The sequence below is a fragment of the Oncorhynchus clarkii genome, unplaced genomic scaffold (assembly GCF_045791955.1).
Source record: "Oncorhynchus clarkii lewisi isolate Uvic-CL-2024 unplaced genomic scaffold, UVic_Ocla_1.0 unplaced_contig_6067_pilon_pilon, whole genome shotgun sequence".
Lineage (NCBI taxonomy): Eukaryota > Metazoa > Chordata > Actinopteri > Salmoniformes > Salmonidae > Oncorhynchus > Oncorhynchus clarkii.
In genome coordinates, this window is record NW_027261154.1 from 155,001 (window position 1) to 182,008 (window position 27,008).

Here is a 27,008-nt window from a genome sequence, read left to right on the forward strand (position 1 = left end):
AAACCAAATCTGATACTTCCGTCTGTCTTGATTTGTTATTGAAAAGTGGATTTCTCTGGGTCATAAGAATCAAATAGACTTCTGTTCCCACAGCAGGTGTGTGTGTGTGTGTGTGTGTGTGTGTGTGTGTGTGTGTGTGTGTGTGTGTGTGTGTGTGTGTGTGTGTGTGTGTGTGTGTGTGTGTGTGTGTGTGTGTGTGTGTGTGTGTGTGTGTGTGTGTGTGTGTGTGTGTGTGTGTGTGTGTGTGTGTGTGTGTGTGTGTGTGTGTGGCCTATTTTGTGTTTCCTGCAGGTCCATTGATCAGATAAGAATTTCCATTATCCCAGCGCTCAGACTCTACTTTCTACTACCAGCTCTACACACACACACACACACACACACACACAGGTCAGCCCAATGTCCTTCACACACAATGGGCAGATGGATAGGCGTGGCTGGTGCTGAGTGATGATGTCAGAAGGTGCTGACGTGTGTGTGTGTGTGAGGGGGGGGGGGTACACTTGCCCGTTTTCTGTTGTGTATGTGAACACGTGTACATGTCATATCTCTATAGTGCACAGGTTTGTTACCAACTGTGTAGATAATCACCTAGGGATGTCTGGACAGTAGATGTAGTGTAGATAATCACCTAGGGATGTCTGGACAGTAGATGTAGTGTAGATAATCACCTAGGGATGTCTGTACAGTAGATGTAGTGTTTTATAATCATCTAGGGATGTCTGTACAGTAGATGTAGTGTAGATAATTATCTAGGGATGTCTGTACAGTAGATGTAGTGTAGATAATCATCTAGGGATGTCTGTACAGTAGATGTAGTGTTTTATAATCATCTAGGGATGTCTGTACAGTAGATGTAGTGTAGATAATCATCTAGGGATGTCTGTACAGTAGATGTAGTGTAGATAATCATCTAGGGATGTCTGTACAGTAGATGTAGTGTTTTATAATCATCTAGGGATGTCTGTACAGTAGATGTAGTGTAGATAATCATCTAGGGATGTCTGTACAGTAGATGTAGTGTAGATAATCATCTAGGGATGTCTGTACAGTAGATGTAGTGTAGATAATCATCTAGGGATGTCTGTACAGTAGATGTAGTGTTTTATAATCATCTAGGGATGTCTGTACAGTAGATGTAGTGTAGATAATCATCTAGGGATGTCTGTACAGTAGATGTAGTGTAGATAATCATCTAGGGATGTCTGTACAGTAGATGTAGTGTTTTATAATCATCTAGGGATGTCTGTACAGTAGATGTAGTGTAGATAATCATCTAGGGATGTCTGTACAGTAGATGTAGTGTAGATAATCATCTAGGGATGTCTGTACAGTAGATGTAGTGTAGATAATCATCTAGGGATGTCTGTACAGTAGATGTAGTGTAGATAATCATCTAGGGATGTCTGTACAGTAGATGTAGTGTAGATAATCATCTAGGGATGTCTGTACAGTAGATGTAGTGTAGATAATCATCTAGGGATGTCTGTACAGTAGATGTATTGCCTTCAGAAAGTATTCAGACCCCTTAACTTTTTCCACATTTTGTTACGTTACAGCCTTATTCTAAAATTAATGAGGATTTTCTTTATTCAATCCATCTACACACAATAGCCCATAATGACATCACAATACCCCATAATGACATCACAATACCCCATAATGACATCACAATACCCCATAATGATTCAGCGAAATCAGGTTTTTATACATTTTTGCACATTTATTACAAATAAAAAACAGATACCATTTGCTATGAGACTCTAAATTGAGCTGCATCCTGCTGCATCCTGTTTCCATTTATCATCCTTGAGAGGTTTCTACAACTTGATTGGAGTCCACCTGTGGTAAATTCAATTGATTGGACATGATTTGGAAAGGCACACACCTGTCTATATAAGGTCCCACAGTTGACAGTGCATGTCAGAGCAAAAACCAAACCATGAGGTCGAAGGAATTGTCCGTAGAGCTCCGAGACAGGATTGTGTCGAGGTACAGATCTGGGGAAAGGTACCAAAACATTTCTGCAGCATTGAAGGTCCCCAAGAACACATTGGCCTCCAACATTCTTAAATGGAAGAAGTTTGGAACCACCAAGACTCTTCCTAGAACGCCCGGCCAAACTGAGCAATCGGGGAGAAGGTCACTCTGACAGAGCTCCAGAGTTCCTCTTTAGAGTGGCCAGACCGAAGCCACATGACAGCCCGCTTGGAGTTTGGCAAAAGACACCTAAAGGACTCTCAGACCATGAGAAACAAGATTCTCTGGTCTGATGAAACCAAGATTGAACTCTTTGGCCTGAATGCCAAGCGTCACATCTGGAGGAAACCTGACACCATCCCTACAGTGAAGCATGGTGGTGGCAGCATCATGCTGTGGGGATGTTTTTCAGCGGCAGAGACTGGGAGACTAGTCAGGATCGAGGGAAAGATGAACGGAGCAAAGTACAGAGAGTTCCTTGATGAAAACCTGCTCCAGAGCGCTCAGGACCTCAGACATGGGTGAAGGTTCACCTTCCAACAGGACAACAACCCTAAGCACACAGCCAAGACAACTCAGGAGTGGTTTCGGGACAAGTCTTTGAATGTCCTTGAGAGGCCCAGCCAGAGCCTGGACTTGAACCTGATCGAACATCTCTGGAGAGACCTGACAATATCTGTGCAGCGACACTACCCATCCAACCTGACAGAGCTTGAGAAGATCTGCAGAGAAGAATGGGAGAAACTCCCCAAATACAGGTGTAGCTTGTAACATCATACCCAAGAAGACTTGAGGCTGTAAGCGCTGACAAAGGTGCTTCAACAAAGTTCTGAGTAAAGGGTCTGAATACTTCTGTAAATGTGATAGTTCCCTTTTTTCTTATATATATATATATATATATATATATATATATGCATTTGCAAAAATGTCTAAATCTGTTTTTGCTTTGTCATTATGGGGTATTGTGATGTCATTATGGGGTATTGTGATGTCATTCTGGGGCATTGTGTTGTCATTCTGGGCTATTGTGATGTCATTCTGGGCTATTGTGATGTCATTATGGGGTATTGTGTGCAGAATGATGAGAGGGGGAAAAAAATCTATTTTAGAATAAGGCTGTAATGTAACAATGTGGAAAAAGTCAAGGAGTTTGAATACTTTCCGGAGGCACGAATAGACTGACTTTCAGTTGAGGGTAGTTCATTATCTCTCTCTGTGTGAGGTAATATGCTAATAGTCTCTGTACTATTTTTGAGTGGTTTGTGGTTGAGACTAGCACAAATATACTGGAGGAGTCTGTCTGGGTGGACTTGTGGTTCTGGTCTAGCCCGTTTTATAATACTAGGGTGTTTATTGAATCTGTTTATAACCCTGACGTGTGTATTGAACCCGTTTGTAACCCTGGGGGTGGATTGCACCCCTGTATGACCCTGGGTGGGGGGGGGTATTGACCCTGTGTATGACCCTGCGGGGTGTAGGGCAGCTGTAGATTCCCAGACCTGTATTCTAGTGATATCAGGGCTAGGTCAGTAGTAGGTACTCAGACCTGTGTTCAAGGTTAGCAGTCGGTACTCAGACCTGTATTCAAGGCTAGGGCAACAGTAGGTACTCAGACCTGTATTCAAGGCTACGGCAACAGTAGGTACTCAGACCTGTATTCTAGTGATATATCAGGGCTAGGTCAGTAGTAGGTACTCAGACCTGTATTCAAGTCTAGAGCAACAGTAGGTACTCAGACCTGTATTCAAGGCTAGGGCAACAGTAGGTACTCAGACCTGTATTCTAGTGATATATCAGGGCTAGGTCAGTAGTAGGTACTCAGACCTGTATTCAAGGCTAGGGCAACAGTAGGTACTCAGACCTGTATTCAAGGCTAGGGCAACAGTAGGTACTCAGACCTGTGTTCAAGGCTAGGGCAACAGTAGGTACTCAGACCTGTATTCAAGGCTAGGGCAACAGTAGGTACTCAGACCTGTATTCAAGGCTAGGTCAGTAGTAGGTACTCAGACCTGTATTCAAGGCTAGGGCAACAGTAGATACTCAGACCTGTATTCTAGTCTAGGGCAGCATTGTCAGTGGTGGCAAGGACAGACCAACCCTGAATAGGCTCGGGCTCACATCTCGCTGTGCGTTGGGGAGGTGGAGAGAGATGGCATCAGCCCGCTCAGCGACAGATGTTTTGCGGCAACCAAAAGCAGCTGTATAAATACCATTTGGGGAGCTTTATTTTGTTCCCATAGGAGCAGAGAGGCTGTATTGCCATGTTTACAGTGGCATGGAATCACTTCTAGCAGCCACTTGGCTGATAATATGAAGAATGAGGACTTTATAGTATAATATTCTTATTTGTTCTTTCTCAATAAAAGTTCTGAGGGCTTGGAAGGAGAAGTTGTATACTGCTTATTTAATGAGAAAGTTATGGAGAGAGAGAGAGACAGTGTTATGGAGAGATAGAGAGAGACAGTGTTATGGAGAGAGAGGGAGAGAGAGAGAGACAGTGTTATGGAGAGATAGAGACACAGTGTTATGGAGAGAGAGATAGAGAGAGAGACAGTGTTATGGAGAGAGAGAGAATGAGAGACAGTGTTATGGAGAGAGAGAGAGAGACAGTGAGAGAGGCAGTGTTATGGAGAGAGAGAGAGAGAGAGACAGTGTTATGGAGAGAGAGAGAGAGAGAGACAGTGTTATGGAGAGAGAGAGAGATGAGAGACAGTGTTATGGAGAGAGAGAGAATGAGAGACAGTGTTATGAGAGAGAGAGAGAGACAGTGAGAGAGGCAGTGTTATGGAGAGAGATATATGTGCTGGGGAGGGGCTTAGTATATGTGCTGGGGAGGGGTGGGGCTTAGTATATGTGCTGGAGAGGGGTGGGGCTTAGTATATGTGCTGGGGAGGGGAGGGGCTTAGTATATGTGCTGGGGAGGGGTGGGGCTTAGTATATGTGCTGGGGAGGGGTGGGGCTTAGTATATGTGCTGGGGAGGGGCTTAGTATATGTGCTGGGGAGGGGCTTAGTATATGTGCTGGGGAGGGGCTTAGTATATGTGCTGTGGAGGGGCGGGGCTTAGTATATGTGCTGGGGAGGGGTGGGGCTTAGCATATGTGCTGGGGAGGGGTGGGGCTTAGTATATGTGCTGGGGAGGGGCTTAGTATATGTGCTGGGGAGGGGTGGGACTTAGTATATGTGCTGGGGAGGGGAGGGGCTTAGTATATGTGCTGGGGAGGGGTGGGACTTAGTATATGTGCTGGGGAGGGGCTTAGCATATGTGCTGGGGAGGGGTGGGACTTAATATGTGTGTTGGGGAGGGGCTTAGTATATGTGCTGGGGAGGGGTGGGACTTAGTATATGTGTTGGGGAGGGGCTTAGTATATGTGTTTGGGAGGGGTGGGGCTTAGTATATGTGCTGGGGAGGGGTGGGGCTTAGTATATGTGCTAGGGAGGGGCTTAGCATATGTGCTAGGGAGGGGCTTAGTATATGTGCTGGGGAGGGGCTTAGTATATGTGCTGGGGAGGGGTGGGACTTAGTATATGTGCTGGGGAGGGGCTTAGTATATGTGCTGGGGAGGGGTTTGACTTAGTATATGTGCTGGGGAGGGGAGGGGCTTAGTATATGTGCTGGAGAGGGGCTTAGCATATGTGCTGGGGAGGGGTGGGACTTAATATATGTGCTGGGGAGGGCTGGGGCTTGTCTTAATGCCACCCATTTCAGTAATGTCTCTGATGACATTCGTCTGTGTCTATCAACCCTAAGCCAGCTGTGTGTGGCTGTGGGAAGCTGTTAACTGATGTCAGTGTGCTACGGTTTTACCCGGCAGTGCCAGACTGAAATGGTCAACAGCAGAAAGACTTCATTCATCGGAGAAACAGCTGAACAGAACATAGTTTGTGTGGAATGGTCTAGCAGAACTACTGCTCGTTATTAGCGATCAGCGTTACACATACAAGGTACACAGAAAAACACAGACACACTGACAGCCAATAACACGGTCTGTTTTTACTGAATTATTTCTCTCCTCATTTCAGATCGATGCCTTGAGCAAAATAAGTAAAGAAGCAGAAGGTTCCTTCTTGAACGTCTACAAGACATTAATAGATGTCCCAGGTAAGAGAGGAGAGGAGATAGATGTCCCAGGTACGAGAGGAGAGGAGATAGATGTCCCAGGTACGAGAGGAGAGGAGATAGATGTCCCAGGTAAGAGAGGAGAGGAGATAGATGTCCCAGGTAAGAGAGGAGAGGAGATAGATGTCCCAGGTACGAGAGGAGAGGAGGTAGATGTCCCAGGTAAGAGAGGAGAGGAGATAGATGTCCCAGGTAAGAGAGGAGAGGAGATAGATGTCCCAGGTACGAGAGGAGAGGAGATAGATGTCCCAGGTAAGAGAGGAGAGGAGATAGATGTCCCAGGTAAGAGAGGAGAGGAGATAGATGTCCCAGGTACGAGAGGAGGTAGATGTCCCAGGTAAGAGAGGAGAGGAGATAGATGTCCCAGGTAAGAGAGGAGAGGAGATAGATGTCCCAGGTAAGAGAGGAGAGGAGATAGATGTCCCAGGTAAGAGAGGAGAGGAGATAGATGTCCCAGGTAAGAGAGGAGAGGAGATAGATGTCCCAGGTAAGAGAGGAGAGGAGATAGATGTCCCAGGTAAGAGAGGAGAGGAGGTAGATGTCCCAGGTAAGAGAGGAGAGGAGGTAGATGTCCCAGGTAAGAGAGGAGAGGCGATAGATGTCCCAGGTAAGAGAGGAGAGGAGGTAGATGTCCAAGGTAAGAGATGATAGGAGATAGATGTCCCAGGTAAGAGAGGAGAGGAGATAGATGTCCCAGGTAAGAGAGGAGAGGAGATAGGTGTCCCAGGTAAGAGAGGAGAGGAGATAGATGTCCCAGGTAAGAGAGGAGAGGAGATAGATGTCCCAGGTAAGAGAGGAGAGGAGATAGATGTCCCAGGTACGAGAGGAGAGGAGGTAGATGTCCCAGGTAAGAGAGGAGAGGAGGTAGATGTCCCAGGTAAGAGAGGAGAGGAGGTAGATGTCCCAGGTAAGAGAGGAGAGGAGATAGATGTCCCAGGTAAGAGAGGAGAGGAGATAGATGTCCCAGGTAAGAGAGGAGAGGAGATAGATGTCCCAGGTAAGAGAGGAGAGGAGGTAGATGTCCCAGGTAAGAGAGGAGAGGAGGTAGATGTCCCAGGTAAGAGAGGAGGTAGATGTCCCAGGTAAGAGAGGAGAGGAGATAGATGTCCCAGGTAAGAGAGGAGAGGAGGTAGATGTCCCAGGTAAGAGAGGAGAGGAGGTAGATGTCCCAGGTAAGAGAGGAGAGGAGGTAGATGTCCCAGGTACGAGAGGAGATAGATGTCCCAGGTAAGAGAGGAGAGGAGATAGATGTCCCAGGTAAGAGAGGAGAGGAGGTAGATGTCCCAGGTACGAGAGGAGGTAGATGTCCCAGGTAAGAGAGGAGATGAGATAGATGTCCCAGGTAAGAGAGGAGAGGAGGTAGATGTCCCAGGTAAGAGAGGAGAGGAGGTAGATGTCCCAGGTAAGAGAGGAGAGGAGATAGATGTCCCAGGTAAGAGAGGAGAGGAGGTAGATGTCCCAGGTAAGAGAGGAGAGGAGGTAGATGTCCCAGGTAAGAGAGGAGAGGAGGTAGATGTCCCAGGTACGAGAGGAGATAGATGTCCCAGGTAAGAGAGGAGAGGAGATAGATGTCCCAGGTAAGAGAGGAGAGGAGATAGATGTCCCAGGTAAGAGAGGAGAGGAGGTAGATGTCCCAGGTAAGAGAGGAGAGGAGGTAGATGTCCCAGGTAAGAGAGGAGAGGAGGTAGATGTCCCAGGTAAGAGAGGAGAGGAGGTAGATGTCCCAGGTACGAGAGGAGATAGATGTCCCAGGTAAGAGAGGAGAGGAGATAGATGTCCCAGGTACGAGAGGAGAGGAGGTAGATGTCCCAGGTACGAGAGGAGGTAGATGTCCCAGGTAAGAGAGGAGAGGAGATAGATGTCCCAGGTAAGAGAGGAGAGGAGGTAGATGTCCCAGGTACGAGAGGAGGTAGATGTCCCAGGTACGAGAGGAGATAGATGTCCCAGGTAAGAGAGGAGAGGAGATAGATGTCCCAGGTAAGAGAGGAGAGGAGATAGATGTCCCAGGTACGAGAGGAGATAGATGTCCCAGGTAAGAGAGGAGAGGAGGTAGATGTCCCAGGTAAGAGAGGAGAGGAGATAGATGTCCCAGGTACGAGAGGAGAGGAGATAGATGTCCCAGGTAAGAGAGGAGAGGAGATAGATGTCCCAGGTAAGAGAGGAGAGGAGATAGATGTCCCAGGTACGAGAGGAGGTAGATGTCCCAGGTAAGAGAGGAGAGGAGATAGATGTCCCAGGTAAGAGAGGAGAGGAGTTAGATTTCGCTGGTAAGAGAGGAGAGGAGATAGATGTCCCAGGTAAGAGAGGAGAGGAGATAGATGTCCCAGGTAAGAGAGGAGAGGAGATAGATGTCCCAGGTAAGAGAGGAGAGGAGATAGATGTCCCAGGTAAGAGAGGAGAGGAGGTAGATGTCCCAGGTAAGAGAGGAGAGGAGGTAGATGTCCCAGGTAAGAGAGGAGAGGCGATAGATGTCCCAGGTAAGAGAGGAGAGGAGGTAGATGTCCCAGGTAAGAGAGGAGAGGAGATAGATGTCCCAGGTAAGAGAGGAGAGGAGGTAGATGTCCCAGGTAAGAGAGGAGAGGAGATAGATGTCCCAGGTAAGAGAGGAGAGGAGATAGATGTCCCAGGTAAGAGAGGAGAGGAGGTAGATGTCCCAGGTAAGAGAGGAGAGGAGATAGATGTCCCAGGTAAGAGAGGAGAGGAGGTAGATGTCCCAGGTAAGAGAGGAGAGGAGGTAGATGTCCCAGGTAAGAGAGGAGAGGAGATAGATGTCCCAGGTAAGAGAGGAGAGGAGATAGATGTCCCAGGTAAGAGAGGAGAGGAGATAGGTGTCCCAGGTAAGAGAGGAGAGGAGATAGATGTCCCAGGTAAGAGAGGAGAGGAGATAGATGTCCCAGGTAAGAGAGGAGAGGAGATAGATGTCCCAGGTACGAGAGGAGAGGAGGTAGATGTCCCAGGTAAGAGAGGAGAGGAGGTAGATGTCCCAGGTAAGAGAGGAGAGGAGATAGATGTCCCAGGTAAGAGAGGAGAGGAGATAGATGTCCCAGGTAAGAGAGGAGAGGAGATAGATGTCCCAGGTAAGAGAGGAGAGGAAATAGATGTCCCAGGTAAGAGAGGAGAGGAGATAGATGTCCCAGGTAAGAGAGGAGAGGAGGTAGATGTCCCAGGTAAGAGAGGAGAGGAGGTAGATGTCCCAGGTAAGAGAGGAGGTAGATGTCCCAGGTAAGAGAGGAGAGGAGATAGATGTCCCAGGTAAGAGAGGAGAGGAGGTAGATGTCCCAGGTAAGAGAGGAGAGGAGGTAGATGTCCCAGGTAAGAGAGGAGAGGAGATAGATGTCCCAGGTAAGAGAGGAGAGGAGGTAGATGTCCCAGGTAAGAGAGGAGAGGAGGTAGATGTCCCAGGTAAGAGAGGAGAGGAGGTAGATGTCCCAGGTACGAGAGGAGATAGATGTCCCAGGTAAGAGAGGAGAGGAGATAGATGTCCCAGGTAAGAGAGGAGAGGAGATAGATGTCCCAGGTAAGAGAGGAGAGGAGGTAGATGTCCCAGGTAAGAGAGGAGAGGAGGTAGATGTCCCAGGTAAGAGAGGAGAGGAGGTAGATGTCCCAGGTAAGAGAGGAGAGGAGGTAGATGTCCCAGGTACGAGAGGAGATAGATGTCCCAGGTAAGAGAGGAGAGGAGATAGATGTCCCAGGTACGAGAGGAGAGGAGGTAGATGTCCCAGGTACGAGAGGAGGTAGATGTCCCAGGTAAGAGAGGAGAGGAGATAGATGTCCCAGGTAAGAGAGGAGAGGAGATAGATGTCCCAGGTACGAGAGGAGGTAGATGAGGTACGAGAGGAGATAGATGTCCCAGGTAAGAGAGGAGAGGAGATAGATGTCCCAGGTAAGAGAGGAGAGGAGGTAGATGTCCCAGGTACGAGAGGAGGTAGATGTCCCAGGTACGAGAGGAGATAGATGTCCCAGGTAAGAGAGGAGAGGAGATAGATGTCCCAGGTAAGAGAGGAGAGGAGATAGATGTCCCAGGTACGAGAGGAGATAGATGTCCCAGGTAAGAGAGGAGAGGAGGTAGATGTCCCAGGTAAGAGAGGAGAGGAGGTAGATGTCCCAGGTAAGAGAGGAGAGGAGGTAGATGTCCCGGGTAAGAGAGGAGAGGAGATAGATGTCCCAGGTAAGAGAGGAGAGGAGATAGATGTCCCAGGTAAGAGAGGAGAGGAGGTAGATGTCCCAGGTACGAGAGGAGGTAGATGTCCCAGGTACGAGAGGAGGTAGATGTCCCAGGTAAGAGAGGAGAGGAGGTAGATGTCCCAGGTACGAGAGGAGAGGAGATAGATGTCCCAGGTAAGAGAGGAGAGGAGATAGGTGTCCCAGGTAAGAGAGGAGAGGAGATAGATGTCCCAGGTAAGAGAGGAGAGGAGATAGATGTCCCAGGTAAGAGAGGAGAGGAGATAGATGTCCCAGGTACGAGAGGAGAGGAGGTAGATGTCCCAGGTAAGAGAGGAGAGGAGGTAGATGTCCCAGGTAAGAGAGGAGAGGAGATAGATGTCCCAGGTAAGAGAGGAGAGGAGATAGATGTCCCAGGTACGAGAGGAGAGGAGGTAGATGTCCCAGGTAAGAGAGGAGAGGAGATAGATGTCCCAGGTAAGAGAGGAGAGGAGATAGATGTCCCAGGTAAGAGAGGAGAGGAGATAGATGTCCCAGGTAAGAGAGGAGAGGAGATAGATGTCCCAGGTAAGAGAGGAGAGGAGATAGATGTCCCAGGTAAGAGAGGAGAGGAGGTAGATGTCCCAGGTAAGAGAGGAGAGGAGGTAGATGTCCCAGGTAAGAGAGGAGGTAGATGTCCCAGGTAAGAGAGGAGAGGAGGTAGATGTCCCAGGAGAGAGGAGGTAGATGTCCCAGGTAAGAGAGGAGAGGAGATAGATGTCCCAGGTAAGAGAGGAGAGGAGGTAGATGTCCCAGGTAAGAGAGGAGAGGAGGTAGATGTCCCAGGTAAGAGAGGAGAGGAGATAGATGTCCCAGGTAAGAGAGGAGAGGAGGTAGATGTCCCAGGTAAGAGAGGAGAGGAGGTAGATGTCCCAGGTAAGAGAGGAGAGGAGGTAGATGTCCCAGGTACGAGAGGAGATAGATGTCCCAGGTAAGAGAGGAGAGGAGATAGATGTCCCAGGTAAGAGAGGAGAGGAGATAGATGTCCCAGGTAAGAGAGGAGAGGAGGTAGATGTCCCAGGTAAGAGAGGAGAGGAGGTAGATGTCCCAGGTAAGAGAGGAGAGGAGGTAGATGTCCCAGGTAAGAGAGGAGAGGAGGTAGATGTCCCAGGTACGAGAGGAGATAGATGTCCCAGGTAAGAGAGGAGAGGAGATAGATGTCCCAGGTACGAGAGGAGAGGAGGTAGATGTCCCAGGTACGAGAGGAGGTAGATGTCCCAGGTAAGAGAGGAGAGGAGATAGATGTCCCAGGTAAGAGAGGAGAGGAGATAGATGTCCCAGGTACGAGAGGAGGTAGATGTCCCAGGTACGAGAGGAGATAGATGTCCCAGGTAAGAGAGGAGAGGAGATAGATGTCCCAGGTAAGAGAGGAGAGGAGGTAGATGTCCCAGGTACGAGAGGAGGTAGATGTCCCAGGTACGAGAGGAGATAGATGTCCCAGGTAAGAGAGGAGAGGAGATAGATGTCCCAGGTAAGAGAGGAGAGGAGATAGATGTCCCAGGTACGAGAGGAGATAGATGTCCCAGGTAAGAGAGGAGAGGAGGTAGATGTCCCAGGTAAGAGAGGAGAGGAGGTAGATGTCCCAGGTAAGAGAGGAGAGGAGGTAGATGTCCCGGGTAAGAGAGGAGAGGAGATAGATGTCCCAGGTAAGAGAGGAGAGGAGATAGATGTCCCAGGTAAGAGAGGAGAGGAGGTAGATGTCCCAGGTACGAGAGGAGGTAGATGTCCCAGGTACGAGAGGAGGTAGATGTCCCAGGTAAGAGAGGAGAGGAGGTAGATGTCCCAGGTACGAGAGGAGAGGAGATAGATGTCCCAGGTAAGAGAGGAGAGGAGATCGGTGTCCCAGGTAAGAGAGGAGAGGAGATAGATGTCCCAGGTAAGAGAGGAGAGGAGATAGATGTCCCAGGTAAGAGAGGAGAGGAGATAGATGTCCCAGGTACGAGAGGAGAGGAGGTAGATGTCCCAGGTAAGAGAGGAGAGGAGGTAGATGTCCCAGGTAAGAGAGGAGAGGAGATAGATGTCCCAGGTAAGAGAGGAGAGGAGATAGATGTCCCAGGTAAGAGAGGAGAGGAGATAGATGTCCCAGGTAAGAGAGGAGAGGAAATAGATGTCCCAGGTAAGAGAGGAGAGGAGATAGATGTCCCAGGTAAGAGAGGAGAGGAGGTAGATGTCCCAGGTAAGAGAGGAGAGGAGGTAGATGTCCCAGGTAAGAGAGGAGGTAGATGTCCCAGGTAAGAGAGGAGAGGAGATAGATGTCCCAGGTAAGAGAGGAGAGGAGGTAGATGTCCCAGGTAAGAGAGGAGAGGAGGTAGATGTCCCAGGTAAGAGAGGAGAGGAGATAGATGTCCCAGGTAAGAGAGGAGAGGAGGTAGATGTCCCAGGTACGAGAGGAGAGGAGATAGATGTCCCAGGTAAGAGAGGAGAGGAGATCGGTGTCCCAGGTAAGAGAGGAGAGGAGATAGATGTCCCAGGTAAGAGAGGAGAGGAGATAGATGTCCCAGGTAAGAGAGGAGAGGAGATAGATGTCCCAGGTAAGAGAGGAGAGGAGATAGATGTCCCAGGTAAGAGAGGAGAGGAGGTAGATGTCCCAGGTAAGAGAGGAGAGGAGGTAGATGTCCCAGGTAAGAGAGGAGAGGAGGTAGATGTCCCAGGTACGAGAGGAGATAGATGTCCCAGGTAAGAGAGGAGAGGAGATAGATGTCCCAGGTAAGAGAGGAGAGGAGATAGATGTCCCAGGTAAGAGAGGAGAGGAGGTAGATGTCCCAGGTAAGAGAGGAGAGGAGGTAGATGTCCCAGGTAAGAGAGGAGAGGAGGTAGATGTCCCAGGTAAGAGAGGAGAGGAGGTAGATGTCCCAGGTACGAGAGGAGATAGATGTCCCAGGTAAGAGAGGAGAGGAGATAGATGTCCCAGGTACGAGAGGAGAGGAGGTAGATGTCCCAGGTACGAGAGGAGGTAGATGTCCCAGGTAAGAGAGGAGAGGAGATAGATGTCCCAGGTAAGAGAGGAGAGGAGATAGATGTCCCAGGTACGAGAGGAGGTAGATGTCCCAGGTACGAGAGGAGATAGATGTCCCAGGTAAGAGAGGAGAGGAGATAGATGTCCCAGGTAAGAGAGGAGAGGAGGTAGATGTCCCAGGTACGAGAGGAGGTAGATGTCCCAGGTACGAGAGGAGATAGATGTCCCAGGTAAGAGAGGAGAGGAGATAGATGTCCCAGGTAAGAGAGGAGAGGAGATAGATGTCCCAGGTACGAGAGGAGATAGATGTCCCAGGTAAGAGAGGAGAGGAGGTAGATGTCCCAGGTAAGAGAGGAGAGGAGGTAGATGTCCCAGGTAAGAGAGGAGAGGAGGTAGATGTCCCGGGTAAGAGAGGAGAGGAGATAGATGTCCCAGGTAAGAGAGGAGAGGAGATAGATGTCCCAGGTAAGAGAGGAGAGGAGGTAGATGTCCCAGGTACGAGAGGAGGTAGATGTCCCAGGTACGAGAGGAGGTAGATGTCCCAGGTAAGAGAGGAGAGGAGGTAGATGTCCCAGGTACGAGAGGAGAGGAGATAGATGTCCCAGGTAAGAGAGGAGAGGAGATAGATGTCCCAGGTAAGAGAGGAGAGGAGATAGATGTCCCAGGTAAGAGAGGAGAGGAGATAGATGTCCCAGGTAAGAGAGGAGAGGAGATAGATGTCCCAGGTACGAGAGGAGAGGAGGTAGATGTCCCAGGTAAGAGAGGAGAGGAGATAGATGTCCCAGGTAAGAGAGGAGAGGAGATAGATGTCCCAGGTAAGAGAGGAGAGGAGATAGATGTCCCAGGTAAGAGAGGAGAGGAGATAGATGTCCCAGGTAAGAGAGGAGAGGAGATAGATGTCCCAGGTAAGAGAGGAGAGGAGGTAGATGTCCCAGGTAAGAGAGGAGAGGAGGTAGATGTCCCAGGTAAGAGAGGAGGTAGATGTCCCAGGTAAGAGAGGAGAGGAGATAGATGTCCCAGGTAAGAGAGGAGAGGAGGTAGATGTCCCAGGTAAGAGAGGAGAGGAGGTAGATGTCCCAGGTAAGAGAGGAGAGGAGGTAGATGTCCCAGGTACGAGAGGAGATAGATGTCCCAGGTAAGAGAGGAGAGGAGATAGATGTCCCAGGTAAGAGAGGAGAGGAGGTAGATGTCCCAGGTACGAGAGGAGGTAGATGTCCCAGGTAAGAGAGGAGATGAGATAGATGTCCCAGGTAAGAGAGGAGAGGAGGTAGATGTCCCAGGTAAGAGAGGAGAGGAGGTAGATGTCCCAGGTAAGAGAGGAGAGGAGATAGATGTCCCAGGTAAGAGAGGAGAGGAGGTAGATGTCCCAGGTAAGAGAGGAGAGGAGGTAGATGTCCCAGGTAAGAGAGGAGAGGAGGTAGATGTCCCAGGTACGAGAGGAGATAGATGTCCCAGGTAAGAGAGGAGAGGAGATAGATGTCCCAGGTAAGAGAGGAGAGGAGATAGATGTCCCAGGTAAGAGAGGAGAGGAGGTAGATGTCCCAGGTAAGAGAGGAGAGGAGGTAGATGTCCCAGGTAAGAGAGGAGAGGAGGTAGATGTCCCAGGTAAGAGAGGAGAGGAGGTAGATGTCCCAGGTACGAGAGGAGATAGATGTCCCAGGTAAGAGAGGAGAGGAGATAGATGTCCCAGGTACGAGAGGAGAGGAGGTAGATGTCCCAGGTACGAGAGGAGGTAGATGTCCCAGGTAAGAGAGGAGAGGAGATAGATGTCCCAGGTAAGAGAGGAGAGGAGATAGATGTCCCAGGTACGAGAGGAGGTAGATGTCCCAGGTACGAGAGGAGATAGATGTCCCAGGTAAGAGAGGAGAGGAGATAGATGTCCCAGGTAAGAGAGGAGAGGAGGTAGATGTCCCAGGTAGAGAGGAGGTAGATGTCCCAGGTACGAGAGGAGATAGATGTCCCAGGTAAGAGAGGAGAGTAGATAGATGTCCCAGGTAGAGAGGAGAGGAGATAGATGAGGAGAGAGGAGATAGATGTCCCAGGTAAGAGAGGAGAGGAGGTAGATGTCCCAGGTAAGAGAGGAGAGGAGGTAGATGTCCCAGGTAAGAGAGGAGAGGAGGTAGATGTCCCAGGTACGAGAGGAGTAGATGTCCCAGGTACGAGAGGAGGTAGATGTCCCAGGTAAGAGAGGAGAGGAGGTAGATGTCCCAGGTACGAGAGGAGAGGAGATAGATGTCCCAGGTAAGAGAGGAGAGGAGGTAGATGTCCCAGGTAAGAGAGGAGAGGAGATAGATGTCCCAGGTAAGAGAGGAGAGGAGATAGATGTCCCAGGTAAGAGAGGAGAGGAGATAGATGTCCCAGGTAAGAGAGGAGAGGAGATAGATGTCCCAGGTAAGAGAGGAGAGGAGATAGATGTCCCAGGTAAGAGAGGAGGAATATGTCCCAGGTAAGAGAGGAGAGGAGATAGATGTCCCAGGTAAGAGAGGAGAGGAGGTAGATGTCCCAGGTACGAGAGGAGGTAGATGAGGGAGAGGAGAGGAGGTAGATGTCCCAGGTACGAGAGGAGAGGAGGTAGATGTCCCAGGTACGAGAGGAGGTAGATGTCCCAGGTAAGAGAGGAGAGGAGGTAGATGTCCCAGGTAAGAGAGGAGAGGAGGTAGATGTCCCAGGTAAGAGAGGAGAGGAGGTAGAAGTCCCAGGTACGAGAGGAGATAGATGTCCCAGGTAAGAGAGGAGAGGAGATAGATGTCCCAGGTACGAGAGGAGAGGAGGTAGATGTCCCAGGTACGAGAGGAGGTAGATGTCCCAGGTAAGAGAGGAGAGGAGATAGATGTCCCAGGTAAGAGAGGAGAGGAGATAGATGTCCCAGGTACGAGAGGAGGTAGATGTCCCAGGTACGAGAGGAGATAGATGTCCCAGGTAAGAGAGGAGAGGAGGTAGATGTCCCAGGTACGAGAGGAGGTAGATGTCCCAGGTACGAGAGGAGGTAGATGTCCCAGGTAAGAGAGGAGAGGAGGTAGATGTCCCAGGTACGAGAGGAGAGGAGATAGATGTCCCAGGTAAGAGAGGAGAGGAGGTAGATGTCCCAGGTAAGAGAGGAGAGGAGATAGATGTCCCAGGTAAGAGAGGAGAGGAGATAGATGTCCCAGGTAAGAGAGGAAAGGAGATAGATGTCCCAGGTAAGAGAGGAGAGGAGATAGATGTCCCAGGTAAGAGAGGAGAGGAGATAGATGTCCCAGGTAAGAGAGGAGGAATATGTCCCAGGTAAGAGAGGAGAGGAGATAGATGTCCCAGGTAAGAGGAGAGGAGGTAGATGTCCCAGGTACGAGAGGAGGTAGATGTCCCAGGTAAGAGAGGAGAGGAGATAGATGTCCCAGGTAAGAGAGGAGAGGAGGTAGATGTCCCAGGTACGAGAGGAGGTAGATGTCCCAGGTAAGAGAGGAGAGGAGATAGATGTCCCAGGTAAGAGAGGAGAGGAGATAGATGTCCCAGGTAAGAGAGGAGAGGAGATAGATGTCCCAGGTAAGAGAGGAGAGGAGATAGATGTCCCAGGTAAGAGAGGAGAGGAGATAGATGTCCCAGGTAAGAGAGGAGAGGAGGTAGATGTCCCAGGTACGAGAGGAGGTAGATGTCCCAGGTACGAGAGGAGGTAGATGTCCCAGGTAAGAGAGGAGAGGAGGTAGATGTCCCAGGTACGAGAGGAGAGGAGATAGATGTCCCAGGTAAGAGAGGAGAGGAGGTAGATGTCCCAGGTAAGAGAGGAGAGGAGATAGATGTCCCAGGTAAGAGAGGAGAGGAGATAGATGTCCCAGGTAAGAGAGGAGAGGAGATAGATGTCCCAGGTAAGAGAGGAGAGGAGATAGATGTCCCAGGTAAGAGAGGAGAGGAGATAGATGTCCCAGGTAAGAGAGGAGAGGAGATAGATGTCCCAGGTACGAGAGGAGGTAGATGTCCCAGGTAAGAGAGGAGAGGAGGTAGATGTCCCAGGTAAGAGAGGAGAGGAGATAGATGTCCCAGGTAAGAGAGGAGAGGAGATAGATGTCCCAGGTAAGAGAGGAGGTAGATGTCCCAGGTAAGAGAGGAGAGGAGATAGATGTCCCAGGTAAGAGAGGAGAGGAGGTAGATGTCCCAGGTACGAGAGGAGGTAGATGTCCCAGGTAAGAGAGGAGAGGAGGAGATGTAGATGTCCCAGGTAAGAGAGGAGAGGAGATAGATGTCCCAGGTAAGAGAGGAGAGGAGATAGATGTCCCAGGTAAGAGAGGAGAGGAGATAGATGTCCCAGGTAAGAGAGGAGAGGAGATAGATGTCCCAGGTAAGAGAGGAGAGGAGGTAGATGTCCCAGGTAAGAGAGGAGAGGAGGTAGATGTCCCAGGTACGAGAGGAGAGGAGGTAGATGTCCCAGGTACGAGAGGAGAGGAGATAGATGTCCCAGGTAAGAGAGGAGAGGAGATAGATGTCCCAGGTAAGAGAGGAGAGGAGATAGATGTCCCAGGTAAGAGAGGAGAGGAGGTAGATGTCCCAGGTACGAGAGGAGGTAGATGTCCCAGGTACGAGAGGAGGTAGATGTCCCAGGTAGGAGAGAGGTAGATGTCCCAGGTACGAGAGGATAGATGTCCCAGGTAAGAGAGGAGAGGAGATAGATGTCCCAGGTAAGAGAGGAGAGGAGATAGATGTCCCAGGTAAGAGAGGAGAGGAGGTAGATGTCCCAGGTAAGAGAGGAGAGGAGATAGATGTCCCAGGTAAGAGAGGAGAGGAGATAGATGTCCCAGGTAAGAGAGGAGAGGAGGTAGATGTCCCAGGTACGAGAGGAGGTAGATGTCCCAGGTACGAGAGGAGGTAGATGTCCCAGGTAAGAGAGGAGAGGAGGTAGATGTCCCAGGTACGAGAGGAGAGGAGATAGATGTCCCAGGTAAGAGAGGAGAGGAGGTAGATGTCCCAGGTAAGAGAGGAGAGGAGATAGATGTCCCAGGTAAGAGAGGAGAGGAGATAGATGTCCCAGGTAAGAGAGGAGAGGAGATAGATGTCCCAGGTAAGAGAGGAGAGGAGGTAGATGTCCCAGGTAAGAGAGGAGAGGAGATAGATGTCCCAGGTAAGAGAGGAGAGGAGGTAGATGTCCCAGGTAAGAGAGGAGAGGAGGTAGATGTCCCAGGTAAGAGAGGAGAGGAGGTAGATGTCCCAGGTACGAGAGGAGATAGATGTCCCAGGTAAGAGAGGAGAGGAGATAGATGTCCCAGGTACGAGAGGAGAGGAGATAGATGTCCCAGGTAAGAGAGGAGAGGAGGTAGATGTCCCAGGTAAGAGAGGAGGTAGATGTCCCAGGTAAGAGAGGAGAGGAGGTAGATGTCCCAGGTACGAGAGGAGAGGAGATAGATGTCCCAGGTAAGAGAGGAGAGGAGGTAGATGTCCCAGGTAAGAGAGGAGAGGAGATAGATGTCCCAGGTAAGAGAGGAGAGGAGATAGATGTCCCAGGTAAGAGAGGAGAGGAGATAGATGTCCCAGGTAAGAGAGGAGAGGAGATAGATGTCCCAGGTAAGAGAGGAGAGGAGATAGATGTCCCAGGTAAGAGAGGAGAGGAGATAGATGTCCCAGGTAAGAGAGGAGGAATATGTCCCAGGTAAGAGAGGAGAGGAGATAGATGTCCCAGGTAAGAGAGGAGAGGAGGTAGATGTCCCAGGTACGAGAGGAGGTAGATGTCCCAGGTAAGAGAGGAGAGGAGGTAGATGTCCCAGGTACGAGAGGAGGTAGATGTCCCAGGTAAGAGAGGAGAGGAGATAGATGTCCCAGGTAAGAGAGGAGAGGAGATAGATGTCCCAGGTAAGAGAGGAGAGGAGATAGATGTCCCAGGTAAGAGAGGAGAGGAGATAGATGTCCCAGGTAAGAGAGGAGAGGAGATAGATGTCCCAGGTAAGAGAGGGAGGAGGTAGATGTCCCAGGTACGAGAGGAGGTAGATGTCCCAGGTACGAGAGGAGGTAGATGTCCCAGGTAAGAGAGGAGAGGAGGTAGATGTCCCAGGTACGAGAGGAGAGGAGATAGATGTCCCAGGTAAGAGAGGAGAGGAGGTAGATGTCCCAGGTAAGAGAGGAGAGGAGATAGATGTCCCAGGTAAGAGAGGAGAGGAGATAGATGTCCCAGGTAAGAGAGGAGAGGAGATAGATGTCCCAGGTAAGAGAGGAGAGGAGATAGATGTCCCAGGTAAGAGAGGAGAGGAGATAGATGTCCCAGGTAAGAGAGGAGAGGAGATAGATGTCCCAGGTACGAGAGGAGAGGAGGTAGATGTCCCAGGTAAGAGAGGAGAGGAGGTAGATGTCCCAGGTAAGAGAGGAGAGGAGATAGATGTCCCAGGTAAGAGAGGAGAGGAGATAGATGTCCCAGGTAAGAGAGGAGAGGAGATAGATGTCCCAGGTAAGAGAGGAGAGGAGATAGATGTCCCAGGTAAGAGAGGAGAGGAGATAGATGTCCCAGGTAAGAGAGGAGAGGAGGTAGATGTCCCAGGTAAGAGAGGAGAGGAGGTAGATGTCCCAGGTAAGAGAGGAGGTAGATGAGGTAAGAGAGGAGAGGAGATAGATGTCCCAGGTAAGAGAGGAGAGGAGGTAGATGTCCCAGGTAAGAGAGGAGAGGAGGTAGATGTCCCAGGTAAGAGAGGAGAGGAGGTAGATGTCCCAGGTACGAGAGGAGATAGATGTCCCAGGTAAGAGAGGAGAGGAGATAGATGTCCCAGGTAAGAGAGGAGAGGAGGTAGATGTCCCAGGTACGAGAGGAGGTAGATGTCCCAGGTACGAGAGGAGGTAGATGTCCCAGGTAAGAGAGGAGAGGAGGTAGATGTCCCAGGTACGAGAGGAGAGGAGATAGATGTCCCAGGTAAGAGAGGAGAGGAGGTAGATGTCCCAGGTAAGAGAGGAGAGGAGATAGATGTCCCAGGTAAGAGAGGAGAGGAGATAGATGTCCCAGGTAAGAGAGGAGAGGAGTAGATGTCCCAGGTAAGAGAGGAGAGGAGGTAGATGTCCCAGGTAAGAGAGGAGAGGAGATAGATGTCCCAGGTAAGAGAGGAGAGGAGGTAGATGTCCCAGGTAAGAGAGGAGAGGAGGTAGATGTCCCAGGTAAGAGAGGAGAGGAGGTAGATGTCCCAGGTACGAGAGGAGGATAGATGTCCCAGGTAAGAGAGGAGAGGAGATAGATGTCCCAGGTACGAGAGGAGAGGAGATAGATGTCCCAGGTAAGAGAGGAGAGGAGGTAGATGTCCCAGGTAAGAGAGGAGGTAGATGTCCCAGGTAAGAGAGGAGAGGAGGTAGATGTCCCAGGTACGAGAGGAGAGGAGATAGATGTCCCAGGTAAGAGAGGAGAGGAGGTAGATGTCCCAGGTAAGAGAGGAGAGGAGATAGATGTCCCAGGTAAGAGAGGAGAGGAGATAGATGTCCCAGGTAAGAGAGGAGAGGAGATAGATGTCCCAGGTAAGAGAGGAGAGGAGATAGATGTCCCAGGTAAGAGAGGAGAGGAGATAGATGTCCCAGGTAAGAGAGGAGGAGATATATGTCCCAGGTAAGAGAGGAGAGGAGATAGATGTCCCAGGTAAGAGAGGAGAGGAGGTAGATGTCCCAGGTACGAGAGGAGGTAGATGTCCCAGGTAAGAGAGGAGAGGAGGTAGATGTCCCAGGTACGAGAAGAGGTAGATGTCCCAGGTAAGAGAGGAGAGGAGATAGATGTCCCAGGTAAGAGAGGAGAGGAGATAGATGTCCCAGGTAAGAGAGGAGAGGAGATAGATGTCCCAGGTAAGAGAGGAGAGGAGATAGATGTCCCAGGTAAGAGAGGAGAGGAGATAGATGTCCCAGGTAAGAGAGGAGAGGAGGTAGATGTCCCAGGTACGAGAGGAGGTAGATGTCCCAGGTACGAGAGGAGGTAGATGTCCCAGGTAAGAGAGGAGAGGAGGTAGATGTCCCAGGTACGAGAGGAGAGGAGATAGATGTCCCAGGTAAGAGAGGAGAGGAGGTAGATGTCCCAGGTAAGAGAGGAGAGGAGATAGATGTCCCAGGTAAGAGAGGAGAGGAGATAGATGTCCCAGGTAAGAGAGGAGAGGAGATAGATGTCCCAGGTTAAGAGAGGAGAGGAGATAGATGTCCCAGGTAAGAGAGGAGAGGAGATAGATGTCCCAGGTAAGAGAGGAGAGGAGATAGATGTCCCAGGTACGAGAGGAGAGGAGGTAGATGTCCCAGGTAAGAGAGGAGAGGAGGTAGATGTCCCAGGTAAGAGAGGAGAGGAGATAGATGTCCCAGGTAAGAGAGGAGAGGAGATAGATGTCCCAGGTAAGAGAGGAGAGGAGATAGATGTCCCAGGTAAGAGAGGAGAGGAGATAGATGTCCCAGGTAGGAGAGAGGTAGATGTCCCAGGTAAGAGAGGAGGTAGATGTCCCAGGTAAGAGAGGAGAGGAGATAGATGTCCCAGGTAAGAGAGGAGAGGAGGTAGATGTCCCAGGTAAGAGAGGAGAGGAGGTAGATGTCCCAGGTAAGAGAGGAGAGGAGGTAGATGTCCCAGGTACGAGAGGAGATAGATGTCCCAGGTAAGAGAGGAGAGGAGATAGATGTCCCAGGTAAGAGAGGAGAGGAGGTAGATGTCCCAGGTACGAGAGGAGGTAGATGTCCCAGGTACGAGAGGAGGTAGATGTCCCAGGTAAGAGAGGAGAGGAGGTAGATGTCCCAGGTACGAGAGGAGAGGAGATAGATGTCCCAGGTAAGAGATGAGAGGAGGTAGATGTCCCAGGTAAGAGAGGAGAGGAGATAGATGTCCCAGGTAAGAGAGGAGAGGAGATAGATGTCCCAGGTAAGAGAGGAGAGGAGATAGATGTCCCAGGTAAGAGAGGAGAGGAGATAGATGTCCCAGGTAAGAGAGGAGAGGAGATAGATGTCCCAGGTAAGAGAGGAGAGGAGGTAGATGTCCCAGGTAAGAGAGGAGGAGGTAGATGTCCCAGGTAAGAGAGGAGAGGAGATAGATGTCCCAGGTAAGAGAGGAGAGGAGGTAGATGTCCCAGGTAAGAGAGGAGAGGAGGTAGATGTCCCAGGTAAGAGAGGAGAGGAGGTAGATGTCCCAGGTACGAGAGGAGATAGATGTCCCAGGTAAGAGAGGAGAGGAGATAGATGTCCCAGGTAAGAGAGGAGAGGAGATAGATGTCCCAGGTAAGAGAGGAGAGGAGGTAGATGTCCCAGGTAAGAGAGGAGAGGAGGTAGATGTCCCAGGTAAGAGAGGAGAGGAGGTAGATGTCCCAGGTAAGAGAGGAGAGGAGGTAGATGTCCCAGGTATGAGAGGAGATAGATGTCCCAGGTAAGAGAGGAGAGGAGATAGATGTCCCAGGTACGAGAGGAGAGGAGGTAGATGTCCCAGGTACGAGAGGAGGTAGATGTCCCAGGTAAGAGAGGAGAGGAGATAGATGAGGAGAGGAGGAGATAGATGTCCCAGGTACGAGAGGAGGTAGAGGTACGAGAGGAGATAGATGTCCCAGGTAAGAGAGGAGAGGAGATAGATGTCCCAGGTAGATGTCCCAGGTAAGATGAGGGAGAGGAGATAGATGTCCCAGGTAAGAGAGGAGAGGAGATAGATGTCCCAGGTAAGAGAGGAGAGGAGGTAGATGTCCCAGGTAAGAGAGGAAAGGAGGTAGATGTCCCAGGTAAGAGAGGAGAGGAGATAGATGTCCCAGGTAAGAGAGGAGAGGAGGTAGATGTCCCAGGTAAGAGAGGAGAGGAGGTAGATGTCCCAGGTAAGAGAGGAGAGGAGATAGATGTCCCAGGTAAGAGAGGAGAGGAGATAGATGTCCCAGGTAAGAGAGGAGAGGAGGTAGATGTCCCAGGTACGAGAGGAGGTAGATGTCCCAGGTACGAGAGGAGGTAGATGTCCCAGGTAAGAGAGGAGAGGAGGTAGATGTCCCAGGTACGAGAGGAGAGGAGATAGATGTCCCAGGTAAGAGAGGAGAGGAGGTAGATGTCCCAGGTAAGAGAGGAGAGGAGATAGATGTCCCAGGTAAGAGAGGAGAGGAGATAGATGTCCCAGGTAAGAGAGGAGAGGAGATAGATGTCCCAGGTAAGAGAGGAGAGGAGGTAGATGTCCCAGGTAAGAGAGGAGAGGAGGTAGATGTCCCAGGTAAGAGAGGAGAGGAGGTAGATGTCCCAGGTACGAGAGGAGATAGATGTCCCAGGTAAGAGAGGAGAGGAGATAGATGTCCCAGGTAAGAGAGGAGAGGAGGTAGATGTCCCAGGTACGAGAGGAGGTAGATGTCCCAGGTAAGAGAGGAGATGAGATAGATGTCCCAGGTAAGAGAGGAGAGGAGGTAGATGTCCCAGGTAAGAGAGGAGAGGAGGTAGATGTCCCAGGTAAGAGAGGAGAGGAGATAGATGTCCCAGGTAAGAGAGGAGAGGAGGTAGATGTCCCAGGTAAGAGAGGAGAGGAGGTAGATGTCCCAGGTAAGAGAGGAGAGGAGGTAGATGTCCCAGGTAAGAGAGGAGAGGAGGTAGATGTCCCAGGTAAGAGAGGAGAGGAGATAGATGTCCCAGGTACGAGAGGAGATAGATGTCCCAGGTAAGAGAGGAGAGGAGATAGATGTCCCAGGTACGAGAGGAGAGGAGGTAGATGTCCCAGGTACGAGAGGAGGTAGATGTCCCAGGTAAGAGAGGAGAGGAGATAGATGTCCCAGGTACGAGAGGAGGTAGATGTCCCAGGTACGAGAGGAGATAGATGTCCCAGGTAAGAGAGGAGAGGAGATAGATGTCCCAGGTAAGAGAGGAGAGGAGGTAGATGTCCCAGGTACGAGAGGAGATAGATGTCCCAGGTAAGAGAGGAGAGGAGGTAGATGTCCCAGGTACGAGAGGAGAGGAGATAGATGTCCCAGGTAAGAGAGGAGAGGAGGTAGATGTCCCAGGTAAGAGAGGAGAGGAGATAGATGTCCCAGGTAAGAGAGGAGAGGAGATAGATGTCCCAGGTAAGAGAGGAGAGGAGATAGATGTCCCAGGTAAGAGAGGAGAGGAGATAGATGTCCCAGGTAAGAGAGGAGAGGAGATAGATGTCCCAGGTAAGAGAGGAGAGGAGATAGATGTCCCAGGTAAGAGAGGAGAGGAGGTAGATGTCCCAGGTACGAGAGGAGGTAGATGTCCCAGGTACGAGAGGAGAGGAGGTAGATGTCCCAGGTAAGAGAGGAGAGGAGATAGATGTCCCAGGTAGAGAGAGAGTAGGAGGTAAGAGAAGAGAGGAGATAGATGTCCCAGGTAAGAGAGGAGAGGAGGTAGATGTCCCAGGTACGAGAGGAGGTAGATGTCCCAGGTAAGAGAGGAGAGGAGGTAGATGTCCCAGGTACGAGAGGAGGTAGATGTCCCAGGTAAGAGAGGAGAGGAGATAGATGTCCCAGGTAAGAGAGGAGAGGAGATAGATGTCCCAGGTAAGAGAGGAGAGAGGAGGTAAGAGAGGAGAGGAGATAGATGTCCCAGGTAAGAGAGTAGAGGAGGTAGATGTCCCAGGAGAGAGGAGGTAGATGTCCCAGGTAAGAGAGGAGAGGAGATAGATGTCCCAGGTAAGAGAGGAGAGGAGATAGATGTCCCAGGTACGAGAGGAGAGGAGGTAGATGTCCCAGGTAAGAGAGGAGAGGAGGTAGATGTCCCAGGTAAGAGAGGAGAGGAGATAGATGTCCCAGGTAAGAGAGGAGAGGAGATAGATGTCCCAGGTAAGAGAGGAGAGGAGATAGATGTCCCAGGTAAGAGAGGAGAGGAGATAGATGTCCCAGGTAAGAGAGGAGAGGAGATAGATGTCCCAGGTAAGAGAGGAGAGGAGGTAGATGGTAAGAGAGGAGAGGAGGTAGATGTCCCAGGTAAGAGAGGAGGTAGATGTCCCAGGTAAGAGAGGAGAGGAGATAGATGTCCCAGGTAAGAGAGGAGAGGAGGTAGATGTCCCAGGTAAGAGAGGAGAGGAGGTAGATGTCCCAGGTAAGAGAGGAGAGGAGGTAGATGTCCCAGGTACGAGAGGAGATAGATGTCCCAGGTAAGAGAGGAGAGGAGATAGATGTCCCAGGTAAGAGAGGAGAGGAGGTAGATGTCCCAGGTACGAGAGGAGGTAGATGTCCCAGGTACGAGAGGAGGTAGATGTCCCAGGTAAGAGAGGAGAGGAGGTAGATGTCCCAGGTACGAGAGGAGAGGAGATAGATGTCCCAGGTAAGAGAGGAGAGGAGGTAGATGTCCCAGGTAAGAGAGGAGAGGAGATAGATGTCCCAGGTAAGAGAGGAGAGGAGATAGATGTCCCAGGTAAGAGAGGAGAGGAGATAGATGTCCCAGGTAAGAGAGGAGAGGAGATAGATGTCCCAGGTAAGAGAGGAGAGGAGATAGATGTCCCAGGTAAGAGAGGAGAGGAGGTAGATGTCCCAGGTAAGAGAGGAGAGGAGGTAGATGTCCCAGGTAAGAGAGGAGAGGAGATAGATGTCCCAGGTAAGAGAGGAGAGGAGGTAGATGTCCCAGGTAAGAGAGGAGAGGAGGTAGATGTCCCAGGTAAGAGAGGAGAGGAGGTAGATGTCCCAGGTACGAGAGGAGATAGATGTCCCAGGTAAGAGAGGAGAGGAGATAGATGTCCCAGGTAAGAGAGGAGAGGAGATAGATGTCCCAGGTAAGAGAGGAGAGGAGGTAGATGTCCCAGGTAAGAGAGGAGAGGAGGTAGATGTCCCAGGTAAGAGAGGAGAGGAGTTAGATGTCCCAGGTAAGAGAGGAGAGGAGGTAGATGTCCCAGGTATGAGAGGAGATAGATGTCCCAGGTAAGAGAGGAGAGGAGATAGATGTCCCAGGTACGAGAGGAGAGGAGGTAGATGTCCCAGGTACGAGAGGAGGTAGATGTCCCAGGTAAGAGAGGAGAGGAGATAGATGTCCCAGGTAAGAGAGGAGAGGAGATAGATGTCCCAGGTACGAGAGGAGGTAGATGTCCCAGGTACGAGAGGAGATAGATGTCCCAGGTAAGAGAGGAGAGGAGATAGATGTCCCAGGTAAGAGAGGAGAGGAGGTAGATGTCCCAGGTACGAGAGGAGGTAGATGTCCCAGGTACGAGAGGAGATAGATGTCCCAGGTAAGAGAGGAGAGGAGGTAGATGTCCCAGGTAAGAGAGGAGAGGAGATAGATGTCCCAGGTAAGAGAGGAGAGGAGATAGATGTCCCAGGTAAGAGAGGAGAGGAGATAGATGTCCCAGGTAAGAGAGGAGAGGAGGTAGATGTCCCAGGTAAGAGAGGAGAGGAGGTAGATGTCCCAGGTAAGAGAGGAGAGGAGGTAGATGTCCCAGGTACGAGAGGAGATAGATGTCCCAGGTAAGAGAGGAGAGGAGATAGATGTCCCAGGTAAGAGAGGAGAGGAGGTAGATGTCCCAGGTACGAGAGGAGGTAGATGTCCCAGGTAAGAGAGGAGGAGATAGATGTCCCAGGTAAGAGAGGAGAGGAGGTAGATGTCCCAGGTAAGAGAGGAGAGGAGGTAGATGTCCCAGGTAAGAGAGGAGAGGAGATAGATGTCCCAGGTAAGAGAGGAGAGGAGGTAGATGTCCCAGGTAAGAGAGGAGAGGAGGTAGATGTCCCAGGTAAGAGAGGAGAGGAGGTAGATGTCCCAGGTAAGAGAGGAGAGGAGGTAGATGTCCCAGGTAAGAGAGGAGAGGAGATAGATGTCCCAGGTACGAGAGGAGATAGATGTCCCAGGTAAGAGAGGAGAGGAGATAGATGTCCCAGGTACGAGAGGAGAGGAGGTAGATGTCCCAGGTACGAGAGGAG

General features: G+C 50.5%; 1 protein-coding gene across 1 annotated transcript in view; it reads left to right on the forward strand.

Annotated features, from left to right (window-relative positions):
* Nucleotides 1-27,008, forward strand: part of LOC139405486 (homeobox protein cut-like 1) — a 153,928-nt gene that overhangs the window by 59,293 nt on the left and 67,627 nt on the right. The window contains exon 4 of the mRNA XM_071147822.1: nucleotides 5,999-6,077. Within this exon, the coding sequence (XP_071003923.1) occupies nucleotides 5,999-6,077 (79 nt within the window). The remainder of the gene's footprint in view (nucleotides 1-5,998; nucleotides 6,078-27,008) is intronic.